Source organism: Cajanus cajan, chromosome 10, assembly GCF_000230855.2.
Source record: "Cajanus cajan strain Asha chromosome 10, NIPB_CcT2T_4, whole genome shotgun sequence".
Taxonomy (NCBI): domain Eukaryota; kingdom Viridiplantae; phylum Streptophyta; class Magnoliopsida; order Fabales; family Fabaceae; genus Cajanus; species Cajanus cajan.
Genome location: NC_138526.1, coordinates 42,559,492 through 42,582,120, shown reverse-complemented (window position 1 = coordinate 42,582,120; position 22,629 = coordinate 42,559,492). Strand labels below are relative to the sequence as shown.

General features: G+C 29.8%; 1 protein-coding gene and 1 long non-coding RNA gene across 2 annotated transcripts; both read left to right on the top strand.

Annotated features, from left to right (window-relative positions):
• The first annotated feature begins 8,475 nt into the window (after positions 1 to 8,475).
• LOC109810382 (transcription factor bHLH162) lies at positions 8,476 to 10,045 on the top strand. Its single transcript, XM_083065939.1, has 2 exons — positions 8,476 to 9,327; positions 9,431 to 10,045. Exons 1-2 carry the CDS (start codon positions 9,058 to 9,060, stop codon positions 9,650 to 9,652), a joined length of 492 nt encoding a protein of 163 aa, XP_082922065.1. The 5' UTR covers positions 8,476 to 9,057; the 3' UTR covers positions 9,653 to 10,045.
• A 7,673-nt stretch (positions 10,046 to 17,718) lies between these two features.
• On the top strand, positions 17,719 to 21,830 carry LOC145952895 (uncharacterized). The gene is made up of 2 exons (XR_014430394.1): positions 17,719 to 18,616; positions 19,365 to 21,830. It is a non-coding gene; the product is annotated as an uncharacterized LOC145952895 (long non-coding RNA).
• Positions 21,831 to 22,629: the final 799 nt, after the last annotated feature.

The window sequence follows — 22,629 nt, the reverse complement described above, 5'->3', positions numbered from 1 at the left end:
ACCAATCCACATATGGAGTTAAACCACCCATTGCCCTCCAAATACCATGCACTCTCCAATACCTAGTCAAAGACTACATCTCTAACTAGATACCTTACTCAAATTGGTCATTCAACCATGACATGGATCGAATACTTCCATGCTGCTCACACAGTACTAAGGGATTCAACTTTAAGAAAACAACTTTCAACTTATCACCTTAGTACTATGTATCTCAACATAGGACATATATCTTCACCATATGTCCCCAACTTTACAACAATAGACATCTTTATACAATTACTTGAATAAACAACTTAAGCAACTATAGTCATCATAATATCAATTATACAACAATAAGCTACTTTTAAACTTTACAACATAAACAACTTATATATAACACATGTCATCATAACATCATCAACAATAGACAACACACATCTTAGTGACTTCTGTACAACTATACAACTTTAACAACATAGCAACTTTTCCACATACATCACAATGCAACTTTATAACTTATAAACAACTTTAATAAACAACTTTAAAAAAACTAAAAATCAACTTACAACATATAATCAACTTGAATTTACAACCTAAACAACTTTAATATACATATTAGCCTTTAAAAATAAGGAATTCTTGAAGAAAATCATCAAACAGAGTCAGTCACACGCCCATGACTCCCCGATCACGCCCGTGACTCATTCTGTCTTAGCAATATTTTGAAATATGAGGAGATCACGGTCGTGACTCGCTATTCATGCCCGTGACTAACCAATGACACTCGTGACTCCCTCGAAAAACTTGAAAAAGAAAACCCCACTTCAATTTTTCCTCAAATCTTGCATTTTAAACTAAACCCAACACATGCAACCTTTTCCAAGCATTTACAACAATGTAAAGTAACTAAAACAACCTAAAACATCAACATGCAAACCAAAACGAGATCAAAACCAAGAAATTCCCCCTTTGGCCCCAAAATCCCAAAATAGAATGATTTCTCAACATAACCCATTCAATCCACCATCCATGGTTCCACATACCAGAAATTGATCCAAAATTTATAGAAATGTGAAGCTTCCCTAACCTGAAAAGATTAAAAAATTCGAGGTCCCAAGCTCTGCGAGTGAAGGAAGTGCAGAGAAAGAGAAATGAAAATGGCTTCCATTCAACCTTGAAGAAGAAGAAAGAAAAAGCTTGGAATAGAACCAACTTCACCAAGTCAGCTTACAAGCTTCAGCCTTGAGAAGGAAAAAAAGAAAAGAGAGTTTAGGAAGATTGAGAGAGTGAAAGGAAAAAGAGAAAGAAGGAGACTTGGAGGGGGGCATCACATTAATTGTATTTCAAAACTTTTTATTGGAGTGACCAAATGCATAAAATATTATTTTTGTTAAAGTAAAATTTAAGTATTTGATAATAATCACATAATAAAATTAGAATTTAAATAATTATTTAACAAGTGTGTCATATATAGAGCAATTTTATATGTATGATTGATTATATAAAAAAAATCAATCTTGAAATTTTTTTAAATCTCTAAACATAAATTTTATATTTTGGAACATGTTAGATTAGAGAATGATCTAGGGACCTTTTCAAATTAAATTTTAATGTTAACGAACTAAGATACTTTTAGAAAAGAAGTCTTGATATCATATAGTCAAGATTACAATATTAATCTTATAGTCATAGACAATTATAAACCTTGTGTGTTTTGATTTACTTCTCGTGCATTTTTTTCAGCTTGCTTAACTATTTTGTTGTTTCAAAAAATTATTAAATTTTATATAAATTTTATTTAATTTCTTTTTAATATCTTTCTTTTCTCCACAGAACAAATTTGCTAAATTTAGAAAAATGATCATGATTAAATATAATACATGTATATATGAAAATAATTACCACCTTATAAACCAAAAAAAAAAGTCATAACATTATCATTTGAAGTAAAAGAAAGTATGCATCATAATATACTAGCTATTAAAATGTCATTTGTTAGTTCACATCTGATACAATATATGATATCTTAGAATCTAAATTTATTTCCACATTTAATGGTTAGTTTTAATTTTTTTCTCTACATTTTATCCTTATCCTTTTATTATCATGTACCAGTTATTATGATTGTTGAAACCCAAAAAATTCTGATCTTACGACTAATGGTTTGGACTACCTTTTTGAAAATTTTCATTAATTGAGGAATGCTTGGAAACCAAACTAATTCCTAATTAATGATTTTGAAAGTAGGTTCATGGAGTCACCACTAATGTTTTGCTCAAAACATTGGAAAATGGAAAGATTTTTAAAAATCCAATAATGACCTTAATAACCAAATTTTGGCTCGGGGGTCGATTACGTGTAGGAAAGGTATTAAACACCCCTACAACACCCTAAATTGGTATCCTATGATGAAGCTAGCTAGCATAATAAGAAATAATAATTTAAATATTAAATCCCCCTTATTGATGATTATTTATATACATAAAATTTAAATTACTCGAATTACCCTAAAATGTCTAGATGATTACACTTTTTATTATTTAGGTCAAAAATAGATTAATATGAAGAAATAAAGAGAGAGAAGTGTTGATTGAGATACCTCTTGACTGAGCTTTATTAGATCTTCAAATAAGGAGACTCTTAGGTGTTTTTTTGGCTACCTAACACATACAATGTACCTCACTAGATCTCAAGAAATATAGGGGAAGGGAGAGAGAGAAATTTTGAGCTATATCAGACTTTTTAGACAAATCTTTTCGGCACCGGGACGTAGTGCCCGAGTCTACTATTTATAGACGTTAAAACTGACCAGAATGGCCCATTTCAATTTTAGAATGGCCCATTCTGAATCAATTCGTTATGAGTTAGATTTGAATCTGGAACGGTCCGTTCCAGTGTTAGAACGATTTGTTCCAGATTTAAATTTGACTCATAACAACCTGTGCTAGAACAACCCGTTCTGGCCCATTCCCAACTAGGGTTTCTAGGTCTTTTAGTAATTTGAAACGGTTCGTTATGGGTTACTAAATCACCCTTATTGGGCTTTGGGCCTTTTGATGTCATATCGTGTCGTTTCTATGCTTCGAGAGCTCCTTTTCTTCATAATAGAAGTTTATTTCTTTGTTTGCAAGTCCGGATGAAATTAGGTGTCTACAATGATTTATGCCAATATTTTATATTATGTGAGGAAAATGAAAAATATTTATTTCTAAAACATTTTGAAAATCCCTTTTAATTTTTCTCCTTTTTTAATTTTTTTTTTTAAAATTAAACATGCAAATAATGTCTTCTTGTTCTAAGAAAATGGCTAGAAACATATTAGTATGTTAGCATATTTTATAGGAAAAAAGATAGATATCAAAATCCATAACTTGCTAACAATAATAATGACTAATTTTGTACATTAAAAGTAAAAGAAAAAAAAAACTCCAAAAGAACCTCATTTTGTACATTAAAAAAAGAGTATATAATGACTATTTTTTTTTTAGCATTTATTAATGTCAACCAACTTTTTTTTTTTTCAGGAATGTTAACCAACTTGATAACTTTGGGTAATAAAATATTTTGTTATTATATGTTTAAAATTATGTTACTGAATTGATACAAATGTAGTGTAATGTTATATTTGAATAAGTTTAATTAGATTTTAGCATCATTCAAATAAATCTTAAAGTAGTGGATTGTGATATACTTAAAAAAATTAAGAGTTTTTACTTTTTATAAATTGTTGGTACTATTTAAAAGTTATAAATGACTACACTTGTAATCAAAAGATTTTATTAGCCTTTTATATCAATTTTATTATAATATTTAAAATTAAAAAAATGAAACGAACTTATAAATATCATACAAGGGATTGACAATTATTAAACTTTTGAGAGACACTAATAAATATTTTATTTATCTATTTTCTTGTCACTATTTTATTTCTAATAATGTGCTTTTAGCTCAAAGTGTATAACTTTGCACTCATTATTGTGCAAATCCTAGGAAAACAAACTCAACATCTTATTGCACCATAAATTTATTTTCACAACATTAATCATTATTCATATACAAGAGTCTCTAATTATTAACTGTAACACTGTGAGTTGAGGTAGTATTATATTATTCCCAGTTTTTTTATAATATTCAGCTGAGTTGTCAATGTTGAGAGGTTCGGGGGTTTGAGGATCTCTTATAAGCTTCGGTGGTGTTGAGAGCGGGTTCTTTGGGTAGATATCCAGTTTGACCATAGAAGAAAAAAGTATATAAGGTTTTTGTTTAAAATAAAGTCTCATAAACTCATTTCCCTCAGCTTTCTAGAGAGAGGATTCTAAAGAGAAGGTTTTTGGTTTGTGACCTTTTTTCTCTCAATCTTCTTCTTTTCTTCTTTTTCCAATCCTTTTCTAAGATGTGTTGTTTATGATTCAGGTAGTAGAAACCTCGAATCAACCTGTTGATTTTGTTGCATAGCCAATCGTTCTTCTTCTTCTACCTTGGAATTGAGTTACCTGAGGTAAGGGAAGCTAGATTTTTGTCCTGGAATGGGGTTTTTGAATGTTGAATGAAGTATGAGTTGTTTGTTGCATGAATCATTGTGAAACTCGTGGCTCTCTGAGGATCAAATCCGAGTGAGTTGAGATAAGGTTGGGGTTTTGAGTTGTTGTGAAGAATGAGGTGAAATGAGATGATTTGTAGTTGCTTGCTGAATTTGTGTACATGTTTGAGTTGGTTGTGATATATATGTTTGCTATTTTGTGTTGCATGTGTTGAAAATTTGCTTATTTTCATGTTTTGGCTCGACATTAGGTTCTACATATGTAGAATTCTGATACCGCACCAACCGCTCCTTTAATTTGTTGGGCATTGTTCTAGCTTAAGGCTCTCTATCTCGATCACATCAGGTGCATGATTGGTAACCTCAAGCACGAGGAGAGAGACTCGTCACGAGTTAGGACTACGTTGGGCGTGGTTGAATGGTGTTAGGTGTGGATGCTTTGAGAGCTCTCTAACTTAGTGATGTTGGGCCCAAGGTGGTGTGGCACCCAGCATGGCCAAGACAGAGCTCTCTATCTAGATTTCATCGAGCATCGAGGTGGTGATGTCGGACGAGACTCAAGTAGAGACACTCTACTTGAGATGGGGCCAAACATGGTGTTTTACCATGCTAGGCGTGAGGTCACATGGGCCTCTACCTTAGCCACACCGGGTGTAAGTTGTGTCACGCTGGATGTGGGCAAGGTAGATAACTTTTTGTCTAGATGGAGCCGAGCGTAAGATGTGTAGCACAAGAAGTTAGTTGCTGAAGAAAAACATGATGATATGGTTGATGAAGAGTTATTTTCTTGATGATTTAACTTGTTATATGATAATATTATGATTTTGTTGTAAGTTTTTAGTTGAGAAGTAGATATGAGTTGTAAGATTTGTGTTGACCATGTAGTTATGTTGAAAGTATGATGTGTTGTTGAGATGCATGTTGATTAAAGAGTTGAAAATGAGTTGTGATAATTGAGATGTGAGTTATAAAGTTGTGTTTTGATTTTGTAGTTGTGTTGAAACTATAATGAGTTACAGTGTTGTTGAGTTGTGTTGACCACTTAGAACTAAGGGAGATATTTTTGAAAGTTGCATATCCTATCATGTGAATATTGTGTTGTGGTGCTCCGAGAGCCCAATTTATTGAAAAATCCTTCTTAGAAAATTGACCCTTGAGGTGGATGTTGTATTGTTCTCCTCTAGAACTTTGTTGGTACCATGTGTGGACAAGATTGAGACACACGTGTATGAAACGACCATAATATAAGGGTCAAGTCGAACTATATTGATTATAAGTGGCCAACTAAGTAAAGTACAAAGTCAGAAACTTAGTTCCTAACCGAGTATCGAAAGGTTGTATAGTATTTGGAGGGTAGTCGGTAGGCATGACAATCTAACCCGCCCTCGTGGGTATCCCCCGAATCAGCCCAATTTGGATGGGAAAAACCCGTGTTGACCAGGTTCAGCTTCATGTTCAAATTTTTCCCGATTGATAAAATCGTCCGCCCCACCCTTGCCCCTGCCTCTGCCCCGTTTAATAATATAATTAAAGAATTATTTATATATATATATATGTATATATATAAACCAAACTTAGAAATCTTTATATATGTAAAAATTTGTATTATCCTACTTTTCTTTTATTTTTTTAATTTTTTTTCATATTTATTATAAATAAAAAAAATAAAATGAAATTTAAAAAAAAATGTCCAAGAGCAGGGGCAAGGGCAGGGTGGGGAAAATTGAACCCCACTGGGGACGGGTGGGTACCCAAATTTTACCCCCAGCGGGTATCGGGGGCGAGGTGATTTAAATCCGCAAGGGCGGGGGCGGGGACCATAAAACCCGCCCCCGCCCCGCCCGGCTGCCATGCCTAGTAGTCGGTGGACTAATTCCATAAGAGGCTTGGTTAAGCTAGCTAATACCGTGGTACGTCCATACCCATGTTAGTTGTTCTATTCAAACATTAGTACTATACTTCGTTGTTTAAGTGACGACATCCAAGGAACTGAGTTGTTGAGTTATGGATTTAATTATATCAAATTTGTTGTTGATCTAGCAAACTCAAAAAGATAACTTAGTGTTGTCAGTTTGGTAAGATCAAACCACTTAAACTACTCACCCTATGTTGTAGGAGATCTCTCCTAATTAAAATGTGTGACGACACATAAAGTTATTGTGTTAAGCATATGATGTGTTGAGTTAACTATGTTGTTCATATGCTATGTTGAACTAAGATGATCAATGATGTTGTGTTGAATCAGAATTGTATTGTATTGATCTATGTTATATATTGTGTTGTTCTGTCGTTGTGTTGTTAAAGATGAGATGATGATGTGATGTTTCTATGGTGTATTTATATTGTTTCTTTTTACTCTAACTTACCCTTGTATGTTTTCATGTGGTGTGGACTATGATAATTATACGTGGTATGGGAGCAAGGTAAGGATAGGGTTGGAGTGTTACAATGGAGGCCACTTAGAGGCGCATGAGTAGGAGGACATTTTGTTGACTACCCGTGGTAGTATTTTTGTATAGACAGTATAGTTACTTGATCGACAACTTAATATGTATAATTTACATTACTACATTACTGCATGTAAATTGCATATATTGATTTAGTTGATTTCCTTTGTATGTGTGCAGTATGGTACATGATTTGGTGCTTTTACACCTATAGTCTTAATGTTGGATGTTTTCTATTATTAGTCGTTATGCCGTACAATGTGGGGATCAAGTTGGGTTAATACATTAACCTAACATCCTAGTTTTAAAATAAGAAACAAGTATTTTTCCATTCTAAACAATATCATGAAGAAAGGTAATAATATTTTTAAATTCTAAACTATGTATATCAAATATTTGAAATGAAAAATTTGAATGATTTTTTCAACTATCTTGCATCCTTTAAAAATCTCACTCATTATTTGTTTAACTATTGAGTCAAATAATATTGATGTGAGAAAGTATAATGGATAAAACCAAGCGATATCCTCTTGACTCCGTCCCTAGCCTAAATGGTATGGGGATCAACATTAGTTGATGAATGAGCAACACAACATTGAACATTAATTTGAATTAGCAGTAACAAATAAATCTATTTATCTATCATTTGTCTAATTCATCTACAAATAAATTTATCCAATTTATTCATTACAATAAAAATAACTAATGGATTAGATCTTATCTCTTCATTTAATTTTATGGATGGTTAGTGATTTATCCACTACTTTTTCAAAATTCATTAGATTATAATGTGGATGTTTATTAGAATATTGAAATTTTAAAAGACTACTTTGACATAAAAAAATCTTATAAATTTTAAAAGACTATATAAGAATGTAATGATTTATAAATAGAAGAGAGAAAATAAAATATTTCAAAAATAATTTAATTTTTAAAATATTACTTTTATGGATAGATTGAATATCTATATTTTTTTTTGACTGAAAATTGAATATCTATTTATAAAAAAATTATTAATGAAAGGATTGAATGAATTTTTTTATATATTTTAAATGAATTAGATGAATTAAATTTTAATATAAATTTTCAATAAATCTAAATAGATTAACAAATTATTTTTATATAATTCATTATGATATGCCTAAAATTATTCATCCATCTATTTATCACCCTTAATTTGAAGAAACGCGTGAGCTTGAACTATTTATTTGCCCACCAATTTATGCATATACAGACAAAATATGATGTCTGACAAGTGACGTTTTTCTTTAAGTCTCATCCCACTTGATTTTAACATCGTTTACTCACTCTCGTCTCACTAGTAAATGTGTCTGTGTCATGAATCATGCATGATCACTAAATTAAATCATACGATATCTTAGTCCACCAAAAAACATATATGAATACATAATTCATCAATCCGTCGATCATCTCACAATCCTAAATCCTAAGTTGAGCGTAAGCAAATCTAAAAGCTCAAGATTAATTTGAAATGGATCCACAACAGGTAACTCAACCATCTTCAAACAAAGTCGAAAGAAAGATTGTTGAGAAAAACAGGAGAAACCAGATGAAGAACCTCTATTCCCAACTCTACTCTCTTCTCCCTAACCAGGTATCCCTCTCTATCTCTATATATATCTCTCTCTCTCCAGGTACTATCATGGGTAAATATCAGCAAAAATTCAAGTTTCACATCTATCATAAATAAAGTAAACAAAGAAAATTTATAAACGAAAGATAACTATCACCTTATAAACAAATTTTGTAAAATTGAGTCATATTTATTTTCTAAAATAGTATTAGAAATATTCTAAATTCCCTCTAAAAGTTTCACCACCATTTATACGTGCAAGCCCAATAATGTTCACCGACAAATTAACGTTAGGTGTACCGACTTGAGATGCAGCCATGCATAAAACGGAAAAAATATGTATTGCGATTAGGGCGATGGATAGCAATTTAAAACCATGAATAATATTGAAATGATGCATTTTTTTTCTTCATTTAATTCAGAAAGTCATACCGGTGGCTGGTCAAATAGATGAAGTTATTGACTACCTCGGAAGCCTAAAGGCAAGAGTGAACATGGTGCAGGCGAAAAAAGAAAGGTTAATGGGAAGGAAGAGAAATCGTGGTGACTGTTCTAGTGCTTATGAAGCACAAAGAAGCCTAAAATCGCCAAAAATCGAGGTTCATGAAATGGGTTCTTTGCTCGCTGTCATTCTAATGTGTGGGGTTGATGACCGGTTTACTTTCTGTGAAATTATTCAAATATTGCATGAAGAGAACGTCGAGGTGATGTCTTTCAACTCTTCAACGGTTGGAGATTCAGTGTTTCATGTTGTGCACGGGGAGGTATGTATTGTTAAAATTAAGCTTTTGCAAAAACACTCCATAATAAGCCCTAAAATATAAAGAAATTTATAAGCGTTATTTTGCATACTACTACTTTATGTAGGTTCGGCAATCTTTGTGTCAATTTGGAGCGACCAAAGTGAGTGAGAGGCTGAAAAGGTTTGTAAAAGAATCCAACAGTGATGTGGAAATGGAGTTTGATCAATTGTGGGATTTTGAAATTGGAACAGCTGAAATGTGGGGGCTTCCAGATCCTACATTAGACATGTACGAGGGCTTACCACCAAATCTTATGCAAAATAAAGAAGCAGAAATTGATGAGTAGAATAATTCACAATTTCAAATGTAGTCTCTTTATATAGCAATCCGGGTCTCTGTATTCTCAAAAGTGACTGATACTAGTGTTTTTTTTTCCTGAACTACTTGTTTGTGTTGTAATGTAATTTTGGCTCTATTGTTGTTTTGACCCGACATTCAATTTCAGTATTTTAGGGAAGGTTACATGTTTAGGGGGAGATGATAAATTTTCAATTATGTTCGTTGGATTTGGGTACCCTTGTTTATCCTCTTCCCCTCTTATTGGGTTTGGGTACCCTTGTACCCTTGTACCCTTTATCCTCTTCCCCTCTTATTATGATATTTTCTTTTGTTGTTCAAAAAAAATGTTTGATAGTATTATCTGTAAGTATCATTTGTATACCTTTGGTGCTTAGTTTGTTAGTGGTTATGTGTTTGTATTATCACAGTTAGTTTTTATATTTAATTAATAACTGTATGTTACTATTCTATCGTGTGTTGTAATAGTAGACATGCATGTATTAATATATAAGTGTGAAAATAAAATTTTTCCTTTACAATTTTCACTCTTTATATTGTTCTTTGCTTTCTATGTGTGAATATTTGCATTTCATTCCCTCAACAAATTAGTATTAAAACCTAATTGCTTTTGAGGGACTTATGGGTGGGTATTAAACCCACTAGATTACGAGACATTCTACCATAAGAAAAACTCTTTTCCATGTGCCAATACTTCTACTTTCATGTGAGGTGTTGAAAAGATGAATGATGAATCATTCTTATGAGTCATTTCCTATCAACTTGCGTGTCTTTGATGGAAAGAACTTCAAGCAATGGTATGTGAAGATGATGAGTGACTTTTTTATTTTCAAAATGCCAGAAATTGTAAGAAAGAGATTCAAAAAGTGAAAGAAGTTGTTACAAAGACGCAACAAGTAGTTTATAGAGTGCCCAAGAAAGATTGTAAAACTCTACTTTATCTATCAACGTGTGAATTCTACTAGTTTTCAAAAAATTTGCTCAACTAACTCAGCAAAAGAAGCTTGTGATATTTTATATAAAGCTCATGCTAATAAAATAAAGAAGTTGAAGTACTAATCTGTTCAAAGAAAATATGAATTATTGTCCATGAATGTTGCAATGAGTCTATAATTGATGATTATTTCAATTGAATTCAAACTCTTGTTAATTCGATGAAATCTTGCAATGAAAAACTTACACATCAACAATTTATGACAAGGTGTTAAGAACTTTAACTCTTGTGGTGATGACTATCAAAGAATTCAAAAATCTTGAGTTAATAAAGGTGACAAAGTTGCATAATTCCCTTGAAACCTATGACTAGAGACTAAATATTGAAAGGAGGAACATAGTAAAAAGATTTAAGAACAAATCATACTAGCTAAAACTAGTAATAAGAATAAAGGTGTGAGTGGTTGAAACAAGAAAGGAAAAGACAAGTGGAAGGATGACAAGAATAGTAGACCAATAACTTATCAAATTGTCAAGATCAATGTTAGACTAAACATGATCAAGATGAATATTTAAATAAATGAAAAGGAGGCCCAACTCAAAATAAAGGAGAAAAGAAAAGGTTTGACAAGAAAAAAGTCTAATGTTATAACATATATATACTTTTTATAATTAATTAAAATTTATGAAAATTATAAGATTATTATGAGTTCATATTCAATAAAATATGTGAGGCTTGATTGTAAAAAATTATATTTTTCTGTAAATTTCACTCAATGGCATAGAGTTTGTTGAATAAAGTGTGTTGTTGTTTTTACGTGCTTGCCTTTATATTACAACTAACATATACCGCCACAAGTGGTGCCAAACTCCAAAGGTTTTGTAAATTTTGGACTTTCACCGGTTACTTTTGTTTGTCATAAAATTATTTAGCAATCATAAATTAATAAGACAATTAAAAGTTTATTTGGATTAATTTCTCCTCAATCGATCTTTTTAGGATAAAAAAAATGAAATGAAATAAGTTTTTTCAAAAAATAAAATTAGTTAATGTGTAATTAAAATTTGTTTAGATACAAACTAAAAACATTTTTAAGAATATCTCTATAAATAAAACTTTATCTTATCATGTCCTAAATAGATTTAAAAATTAAGGTGCATTGGTTGTTCAGCTTTGATTCCCGATCATGGGTGTAATATATAAAATTTGTATTCTTTAGTCTTGGATACATAATAAGTGAAAGTAAACTGGTCATGAATCTCATGATAGCTAGGTTTCGTGCGTTTAACAAATGAGTATATAGTTATATGTTTAACAAACAAATTCTTCAAATTTTCCAAATTAATATTTTCTATACTAAGTATACAAAATTTTAAATAATTTTGATCAAATTAAATTATTATTATTATTGTGAAAAGTGTTTTTCTTGCATTTATTTATATATTTTTATCCATATAAATACAGAGAAATTTCTCTAATCTTTCTCTTTTATTTCTCCTCATGCAAATAATTCATTTTATTTTTCCTCTATTTATTTTTTTGAATTTCTTCCCTTTTTTATTTAATCTCATATCCAAACAAAGTGGTTGAGTAGGGAGAGATTGTTGTAGTTAAAAATATGAAGACTTAGATTCAATTTTCATTGCAATCATTTTTATAATATTTTCTTCTTTTTTTTTAAATGAAAAGTGGAAAATTTTGGAATAAGAATGAAAATGCAAAATATAATGGGAAGACGACAAACATAAATTTTAGCATATAAAATCTTAGTTAACTCAACATGCTTCAATTTTTATTTTCGTGTATATACTTTTTCTATTTATCAAAAGGTTCTTTATTAAAAATATGGTTAATTTCATATATATATATATATATATATATATATATATATATATATATATTAAAAATTAGTTAAAGTTACATGACTTTTAATTAATTAGTAAGAAAGTCTTAAAATTTAAATTTGATAATTTAAATATGATAAGATTCAATAATTAATATTTATTTTTCTCACACTCATCATATATAAAGAAAAGTACTTTTTTATTTTATATATTGTAATTATCATTGACTGCATGAATCAATTCACGTCAGGTTCTTCTGGTATACAGAATCCAAATTTTAAGTATACAATTATGATAATATTTGAAGGAAAACTTTTAGTGTCCATATGTAGTCTTATTTAACATAAACAAGATTGTTCTGATGGAAGATGCGTATGATTTATAAAATAAAAATGAAAATATCTGTTAACGTTGTTAGAATTACGAAGAAACCTGTTTTGAATTACGAGGAAGTTTATGAAGGACCATGCTGGGTCCAACGAAAACTGTATACGATTACGATCCCAGGTAACGTGTAGATGTCGAAAAATATATCATGGAATTGAAAATGTGGCGCAGCAATCATTTTCATGCATTCACATTACTTCTTTACACACACGTACGCGTATATTTTATATATATATATATTTATTTATTTATTTATTTATTTATTTATGAGTTTTAATTTTTAATCATTTAAGATCAGAAGAAGTATATACGTGAAAGCAACAGGAAGAGAGATAAAATAAAAAAATAAAAATAAAAAAGACAAATAAAAATATGATAATAAAGTGATGCTATGAAAAAGAAAAAAAATTAAAAAAAAATAGAATAAAAAGTTGATCTATATTTTTAATAGCCTTTTCTTTTTGAATTACACGAGAAGTTTTGATCTAAATTTTAATATTATTTTTTATTATTTAAAAATTTTAATACATATATATATATATATATATATATATATATATATATATATACTCACTAGTAAAAATATAATTAAGTGTTAACTAATTTCTTTTTAATTCAATGATATTATATCCAAAATATCATCCATGAAATTGAGACTGTATTTTCAATAATCAACTTTTATTTTTGTATCAAATTTTAAATATATTGAAAATTTATAATGAAGAAAAAAATTATTATTTTTGAAATAGAATTGATAAATTAAATGAAATTAACTTACTCTTCCAAATTAGTTAAGTGTGATCTTTTTTTGGGTATGATTCAATACTAGAGTAGAGGGAGTACATTCTAAAGTGAATTCCACATTGTTTACCATATAGAGAAAAATTATAGCAACCAGCTGTTATGTAATTAACACGTTCTTTCAAACACTATATGAATTATTGGTTGAAATGTATTAAAAATTATAATTTTTGTTGTCATCATACATTTAATTTAATGAATCCTTTTTTATTTTATATTTTTTTAATAAATTTTGACTAATAATAAAATGTGTATTATAAGGTTCAGGTTAAATCAAGAATGATGTTAATACTTCTCTTCCACATATATGAGTGAATCTTGCAAGTGTAAAAAAATGGATCGAATAGAATTTAGAGGGCGAGTCTTTCTAAAAAATAATATAATATTTTACATTTTTTTATTATTTTTGTTTAATAAATAACTACTTTCCACCAGTCAGTCTCTATAAGATGAGAAATTCTGATCTTTAGTAAAAATACACAAATACTTGATCATTATTTGGGTTAACAGTTTTTTTAATTTCTTTTTCTACATTTTTTTTGTGTGGGAGTGTAGTAAAGAGTCATTCTAAATGGGATTTTGCTGCAATTGCTGAGACTGCAACTGAATCAGAAGAAGATGCAGAGGAATACATACCTTATGTTCATATATAGTCTCCCTAGACCGGAGCATAGTTTTGAGACCGTCAAGGAACCAAATTTGGCTGAATTTGATCCTATGGTCCAGCATGACATGCGTGTCCTTGAGGCAGCAATGAGATGTGGGTCCCACACTCCCAAAAAAGTCCAGATACCTAAGATTCAAAAAGCATCTCCAAGTAGGCCTAGAACTAGAGCTAGGAGAGCCAAGTCTTCCAAACTATCTTGATGTATGCACTAGTTTATCTGTTGTTGATATTTGATTAGATATCATGTTTGGATGTAGTTCATTAGTCTTGGCTTATGATCCATTTGTTTTTTTTTTTTTTTTTTTATTTTCTTTGTTTTACATTTTATCGTGGATTTTGGTTCGGTCCCCACGTTGTACCTTTATTTTCTCTTATATTTTTAGCACTCTCGATGTGAAGCATATGATTGATGGGGAGCGGGATGCTAACCTAGTTAGGATCTTCTTCTCCATAATGATGCTAGATCACATCTATCTCTTTTAAAAAAAATATATGGTAGAATATATTTTTAGGTCTGTCTCGTGATTTTTTCCCTTCACATTAGAGTGTTTTTAATGTTAAATCTCACTACTTTTTTTTTTTTTTTTCTATTTCCTTAGTATCGTTGCGCATATTACAACATTTTATTTCATTATATCAAGATTATCGATCATTTGTCAAATTCTTTTTGAAAATTGATTTGCTGATTCACTAAACGTGTTGAACCCAACAACAGGCCATGCAGACTTGGTTCTGCCTCGTCTTCCCTTGTGTAATTTATGTTAAAAATCATGCATATACGTAAACTTTTGATTTTTATTTAAAAATTACACTATGATAATGTGTTAATATAATTATGCATATTAAAATTTATTCAATTGAATTAATTTAACCTTTTCTTAACACTTTTGAATAAATAAATTAAGGTAAAAAAAACCAAAGGAAAAAAAGAAGGGGCCGGGGGGGGGGGGGGGGGAATCCATGAAAGGGAGAAAATTATAACATCCCCAGTTATAGGTTTAAGAAATAAATAAATAAAAACTCTCTTTTTATGACCCTAGTCTTAATTATATTAATTAGTCGAGGAATGAGGATGCCTTAACCATTGTTGTTTAGGGGGTTACCCGAAAACATTCGCAATTAATAGGACTTTGTTTGAGATACAAAAAGGGGAATAAGGCCACCTAGGCACACTCTCACAACATTCTTATAAGGGAGAGATGTTTGGTTTAATTTTAGAAAAGAAAGAAAAGAGAGAGGTAAAAAGTGAGAAGGGGTAGAAAGAGAGAAGGCTAAAGACCCAACCCCCTAGAGTTTGTAATCGTGTATCCCTCAAAGTGAATGTGCATGTTTCCTATACAATCCGCACCTGCTATTTGCCATTTATTTTTGTTTTTACTATTCATGAATAGTGTTTTTGTAGGAGATCGTGAGATTTAAGGATGATCGAGGAAGTTATTACATGGTTTTTGCAATTGATGTTTAGGAAAATAGTGGAAGCAACTTCTGTTTTAGCAAATTGGTGTATTTTGGGGGAAGGAAAGTCATAGGGCTTCCTTTATGCTTTGTTTGGTTTGCAAAAGAAAGATTAAGGAAAGAAACGAAAGTAATAAGAAGAGAAAATACTTAAAATGATTATTTAGTTGTTTGGTAAAAATAGAAAAGAGAAATGAAAAAGTGAAAGAAAATAAAATAACGTAAATATTCTTAAAAAAATACAATATAATAATTTTGGCTTTATATGTTGTAACAGTAAAAGGTTTATAGTATTTTTAATCATTAATGAGGTTTTCCTTCCATTATTTTCTTTTGTTCTCCATTTTTTAACAAATAAATAATATATTAAAGTGATATAAGGTACAATAAACTCATTAAAAAAAAAAAAAAAAAAAAGCGCAAAGCATAGAGCTATTTTTCCTTTGTTATCCTTCTGCATGTATTCCAAACAAAGGGTTAATTTCAAATATTTAGGGGAAGCATGATGCCTCTAGCAAAGTGGCGGCATTAAGTGCCGAGGCCTAGCAGAACCCTCTAGAATAAAGTGTTAGTATTAATTCTAGCTTCAAGAACAAAATACTTAATGTTGTGCGTATTAGTAGTTCCCTTACTTTAAACCTGGACTCTTGTGGATAATTAGGATCTTGGCAAGTGGATGGGGCGTACAAGTAATAATAAACTAGAAATTAAGTAAATTAACCATATATCACATTTACCATAATAAAAAAAGAACAATCATTAATTTTATATAATTAAAGTTTCCAAAAGATTAAGGGTTTTGAATGAAAAACTAAAAAAAAAAAATTAAACTACTCTTTCTATTCATAAATAATGTCCTAATTATTTTTATACAATCTCATAATAAGTATCGTTTTAAATTATTTTACACGAGTCAACAAAATTAATAAATAAATAAATAAGAATAATAATTTTATAAAATTAATTATATAATTAATCTCTTTTTGTTAAAAAGAATGAAACATGATAATCACATCTAAAAAATGTTATGTAAAATATAAATAGAAAAAAATGATTGATACTACATAGAAAAGAGATAATTAATTCTGCCTAAAATTTCACACAGCAATAACATGTTATAGGCGTTTTTTGTCCATAATTTAACAAAAATACATAGCACCTTATTATTTTGTACGCATGATAGAAAGGTTATCGTGAAAGAGTAGCCATCTCCAAGTGCATGATGGAGCTTGGATATAAAAGTTCCTGCAGCATTGCTCATTGGGTACTTAAATATGTGCATTTCCCAAAGTGGTTTATTTTGTGGTAACTGTTCCATAGCTATTTTTGACTTGTATTCGTGGAAACACTTGTCATATAACTCGAGTGGCATGGTGGTGGGAAAAGTGGGAAACTTGCTGTGATCCTTGACATTAACATCAACTTCTTTCCATCCTTTTTTTCCTTTCCTCAAAATAATTGCGTTTAGGATTTTGAACAAAGAATAAGAAAAATTTAACTTTTTTCGATTTCAACAAAAATATACATATAAGTTTCTTTGACCATATATTAAGAAAAATTTAAGCTTACATTCACTATCGATAACATCATAGTTTATATGAATCAAAGAATATCCAAATTTTACTAGTTAATTTTGTGAAATTAAATTAGACCTAAATCAATATTTTAAAATAGTATCAAAGTGTATCTTTGATTAATTAATGACATATATACTTACCACTAAATTTAATAAATTAATGAGATTTATACTTGATTTTCTTTGGATTCTTGCCGAGTCAGTCACGAGTGTGACTGACATAACGACTGCGATTCATGAGTTATAATTGTGACTCATGCTATGATATTCCTTTTTCTCATCATTTTCTTATCTTCTCTATCCTTTTATCATTTTCATTACTTGAGATAAGTCATATTTATCGGTTTGAGATACAATGTATAATACTTGTCTATGAATCATGTATGAATTGGATAATGTCTTACTTGGAATCTTGATATAATGATGTGATTATGAATAAAATGAATTGAGATGAATCATGAGTATATATGTATTGTTGTAATATGATTAGGTATTGGGTCTATATGACATGCATCATGTGAATAAAAGTGTTTTCAAGGGTACGATATGAAATACACTGTCTGGAAAGAGTCCTTTATCTAAAAGTTTGGGAATCAATCCTAAGGGATATCTTAATTTGGAAGTCTCAGTCTTGTCCATTATATGCATGAGATGTATTTTGTGTGACTCATGTAACACCCCAATTTTTTTTAAAGGTACTTTTGTAATTAATGGCATTTTGTAATTTTAATAAAGGAATAAGGGTATTTTTGTAATTTTATTATTAATGGCATTTTTGCAATTTTATTAAAGTTTGAGGGGTAAAAGGGTAACTTGGAACGGGCCGTTCCAAGCAATAAAAATATACTGAAATTTCAAGTTGAGAACGGGCCCAGAACGGGCCGTTCCAACAAGGAGAACGGGCCGTTCCGGACGGAGAACGGGCCGTTCTGCTGAGATTGAGAACGGGCCGTTCTGGTTTCAGAACGGGCCGTTCTGCTTTTTGAAAACGGGCCGTTCCGATATTAGAACGGGCCGTTCCAGTTGAGAATTTTACGCATATTTGAACGTTTCGGAACGGGCCGTTCCGAAATCAGTACGGGCCGTTCCGGGTGCGTCAGATTGCCTATAAATAGGAGGCAGGGGGCTGTGAAAAAAATCATACAGCCAGAAGTGGAAATTTAGAGAGAGAAAGAGAAAAAGAGAGAGAGAGAGAGAGAGAGAGAAAGAGAAAGAGAAAGAGAGAGGGAAAGAAAGAGGGAATCCAGAGGGGGGAGGTTCTGCTCAAGTTTTAGCTCCTACTTATCCAGGTAAGGGGGAGGAGAACCTTATCTCTTTAAAATTTTATCTACTCCTATTTTTATTTATTTATGTTATTTTTTTATGTATATTTATTTAGTGGGGTGTCCCTAACCTCATTTATTTGCTTAACCTTTGATTATTTTTGTCTATAATAATTATTAAGGTGTTCATATTTTATATTGTTTCATTATTTTATAATGATGGTCATTTTTATTTATATCATTGGTATTCTTAATATATTCTTTTTACATAGATATATTTATTGTAAATATATTTATAATCAACTATGTTATAGTTGTGATATCTTGGACTCGTTTTGTTGTTATTTCTTCACGTATTTATGAAGATAAATATTGTTCTATGGCCATAGAAGATAAAGTTTGAATATTTGTAGCTGGAGGTTTGACCTTGGGGATTTAAATGAGTAAGAAATGAAGGTGAAATATCCTATTGTTGATTAAGGTGAAATATCCTTTTATTGGTTGATGTTATGATGATGCTCATTTATCCTGACTAGTCACTACAAGTATAATTCAAATTTTATTGTATCATGAAAATTTAATATATGATCTGTATATATATTTATATATATATATATATATATATATATATATATATATATATATATATGTGTGTGTGTGTTTAATATTGATTATAAATAATTCTGTATATTCTTTTGAGTTATTATATTTATTGGATATTGTTCTTACTCCTTTCTTTTCTTTGTTTTTATAAATTAAATATATTACAAAATAGATGGATCTACTTTGGATTCCAGATCATTTTGCAGTTGATATAGCTGTGGTATTCCTTGGAAGGAATTGGAATGTGGAGGCTATTTGATGAATCTATTACAATTTTTGTAAATTTATTTTCACTATCAATGTAAATATTGTAATAAAAGTGAAAGAAAAATATATTGTGTAAAATAATACATTATTGTAAATATTTTATAACGATATATCATGTATTAAATTCACAATTTCTTTATCTTTATCTTTATTAAAAAAAAAAGTATTGTTAACGATATAATTGTGAAAATATTATATAAGAAAATATATAATTATTATTATATAAGAAAATAAATTTACAAAAATTGTAATAGATTCATCAAATAGCCTCCACATTCCAATTCCTTCCAAGGAATACCACAGCTATATCAACTGCAAAATGATCTGGAATCCAAAGTAGATCCATCTATTTTGTAATATATTTAATTTATAAAAACAAAGAAAAGAAAGGAGTAAGAACAATATCCAATAAATATAATAACTCAAAAGAATATACAGAATTATTTATAATCAATATTAAACACATATATATATATATAAATATATATACAGATCATATATTAAATTTTCATGATACAATAAAATTTGAATTATACTTGTAGTGACTAGTCAGGATAAATGAGCATCATCATAACATCAACCAATAAAAGGATATTTCACCTTAATCAACAATAGGATATTTCACCTTCATTTCTTACTCATTTAAATCCCCAAGGTCAAACCTCCAGCTATAAATAAATTCAAATTTTATCTTCTATGGCCATAGAGCAATATTTATTTTCATAAATACGTGAAGAAATAATAACATGAGTCAAAGAGACTTTAACAAAACTATATCATAGTTAATTATAAATATATTTACAATAAATATATTTACGTAAAAAGAATATATTAATAGTACCAATAACATAAATAAAAATGACAATCATTATAAAATAATAAAACAATATAAAATATGAACACATTAACATTTATTATGGATAAAAATAAGCATAGAATAAGCAAATAAATGAGGTTAGGGGCACCTCACTAGATAAAAATAACAAAAATAAATAGACATAAAAGTATATCAAATTAAAGAGATAAAGGTCTCCTCCCCCTTACCTTAAAATGTAGATTTATCTCTTTCTCTCTTTTCTCACCGTTCTTGTTTCTCACCGTTCTTGTTTCTCTAAAAAAATTTCTCACCGTTGAGGTAAAACGTATGCTGCGTACTATTTATAGGCAATTTGAAATTCGGAAACGTAAGCAATTGCGTAAATTTTGTACTGGGATCATTTATGAACTGATTGTTTACTGAGCCACGCAAGAATTTTGGTGATTGATACATGTGCTGACGTGGCTGGTTTACATGGCACATATGAGACTTATCTAACTTCTTGACGTGGCCTCTGGATCCTTCTCCGCTGGTTGGGCTTGCATTATGCTTATATTTATCTATTCCTAGTTTTGATTTTAGAAAAAAAAAAAAAAACATATTATATAATAATATCCAAATATACTAGTATCCAAATTCCTCTACTTCTCTTTTCTCCTTAGGCCATGCTTCCGCTGCACAACTCTGATACATTTTAGTATCTCCTAAATGAATACTAAAAGTACTTTTATGTCCTTCTTCTAAGATCATCTTCCTTAATTCGAGATTACTAAGCACATAAATTCTATCTTTGAATCTCAAAACATCATCAACTTTCAAGCGTAAAGGGCTATTTATACCTCTACCAATCTTTTCCACTTAGCCCACTAAAAAAAAAAAAAAAATTTTAACGATATAATTGTGAAAATATTATATAAGAAAATATATAATTATTATTATATAAATTGGGCGTTAGAATCGGGCTTTACAACTCAACTATCCCAACTAGAATTCAATAGTATGTCCTCCTAACAAAAATGCGTAGAGGGTGTGACTCGGCATGTATTCCTAGATTACTCTGTGTTATTTTATTATTATGTCATGAATGAGTTAAGTATGTTATTGTTACCAATCTATCCATGCTATATTATAATATATATATATATATATATATATATATATATGCCTTATTTGTGTTTGACTATTCGATTGTATTTATACATTGTGAGATAGAGTGAAATATTTCTATATTGGTTTATTTTGGAGATATTAGTTTTCTTTTCTTGTAATTTTTGTTGATTATATTATTTTGTTTAAGTTAAGAATGTGATGTTTTCTATCTGAACTCATTTTTTTTGTTCGTGCCTGAAGTATCCACCGTCGATAGCAGTGACTAATCTCCGCGCTACGTTGGAGGCTGGCCCCAAGATTTAACGCGGCTGCATACACAAGACAGGATTCGAACCCCTGACCTTGCTTAAGCGTAGATCAACCCCTACCGCTGAACCACACGCTTGGGGTTCTATCTGAACTCATTTAATTTTATTTATAAGGAATTATGTTATTTAATTTTTATTATTTCTATATTAAGGCATGTGAGATAGAGGGTGTTATAATTTACCTATCGATACCAATTTCTATATAACAATAACTAATAATGAAAATCCAATTTAATTCTTAAGGACTATTATTAAAAGAAATATTTTACTAATATTAGTCTAATAATGAAAATTGGAATAATATGTACAGAAAATCTTAAATTTAAACCTTATTCTCATTATAATAATTTTTATATAAAAGAAAAGTAAAATAAACATTTGCTTCTTAATTATCATCCTTTTAAAAGAAAAGGTCATCAAAGTTGCTGAAGAAAGATTAAGAAACACATTTATAAGTATATGCATGGATTGACCTTCTTAATGGAAAAATCACTCGCCACGCACCCTAACTTTGTCCCATAAATACACATTGTTCAACAAATCAAACATTGCAATAAAAAGAAATAAGCTTTTCTTTTTGCACTTTTTGTTATCATGTTTTATAATTTGATATTTTTTGTCGCTCAAAATTTTAAAATTTCATTACTCATTAATTGTTTGATGTTATTAATGTAAAGATCTATCAGGTTCTTACACTTTATAGTTCATCAAATCAAGAATTCAAAGTGTTAGGATGACTAAATGTTAAAGTTCTAGATTTAGAAGAGTCGATGAGAGTACATCACATGTCAAGATGTTAAAGGTGTGACTAGTGTGTGAAATACGTGACTTGATGAATTTGTTTGGTCTCATGGGAGAGACGAGGGACCATAAATTTCATCCATTCTTAGACCATCACACCCCTCTTCACTCATTGGTCATACAAGTCCGATAAA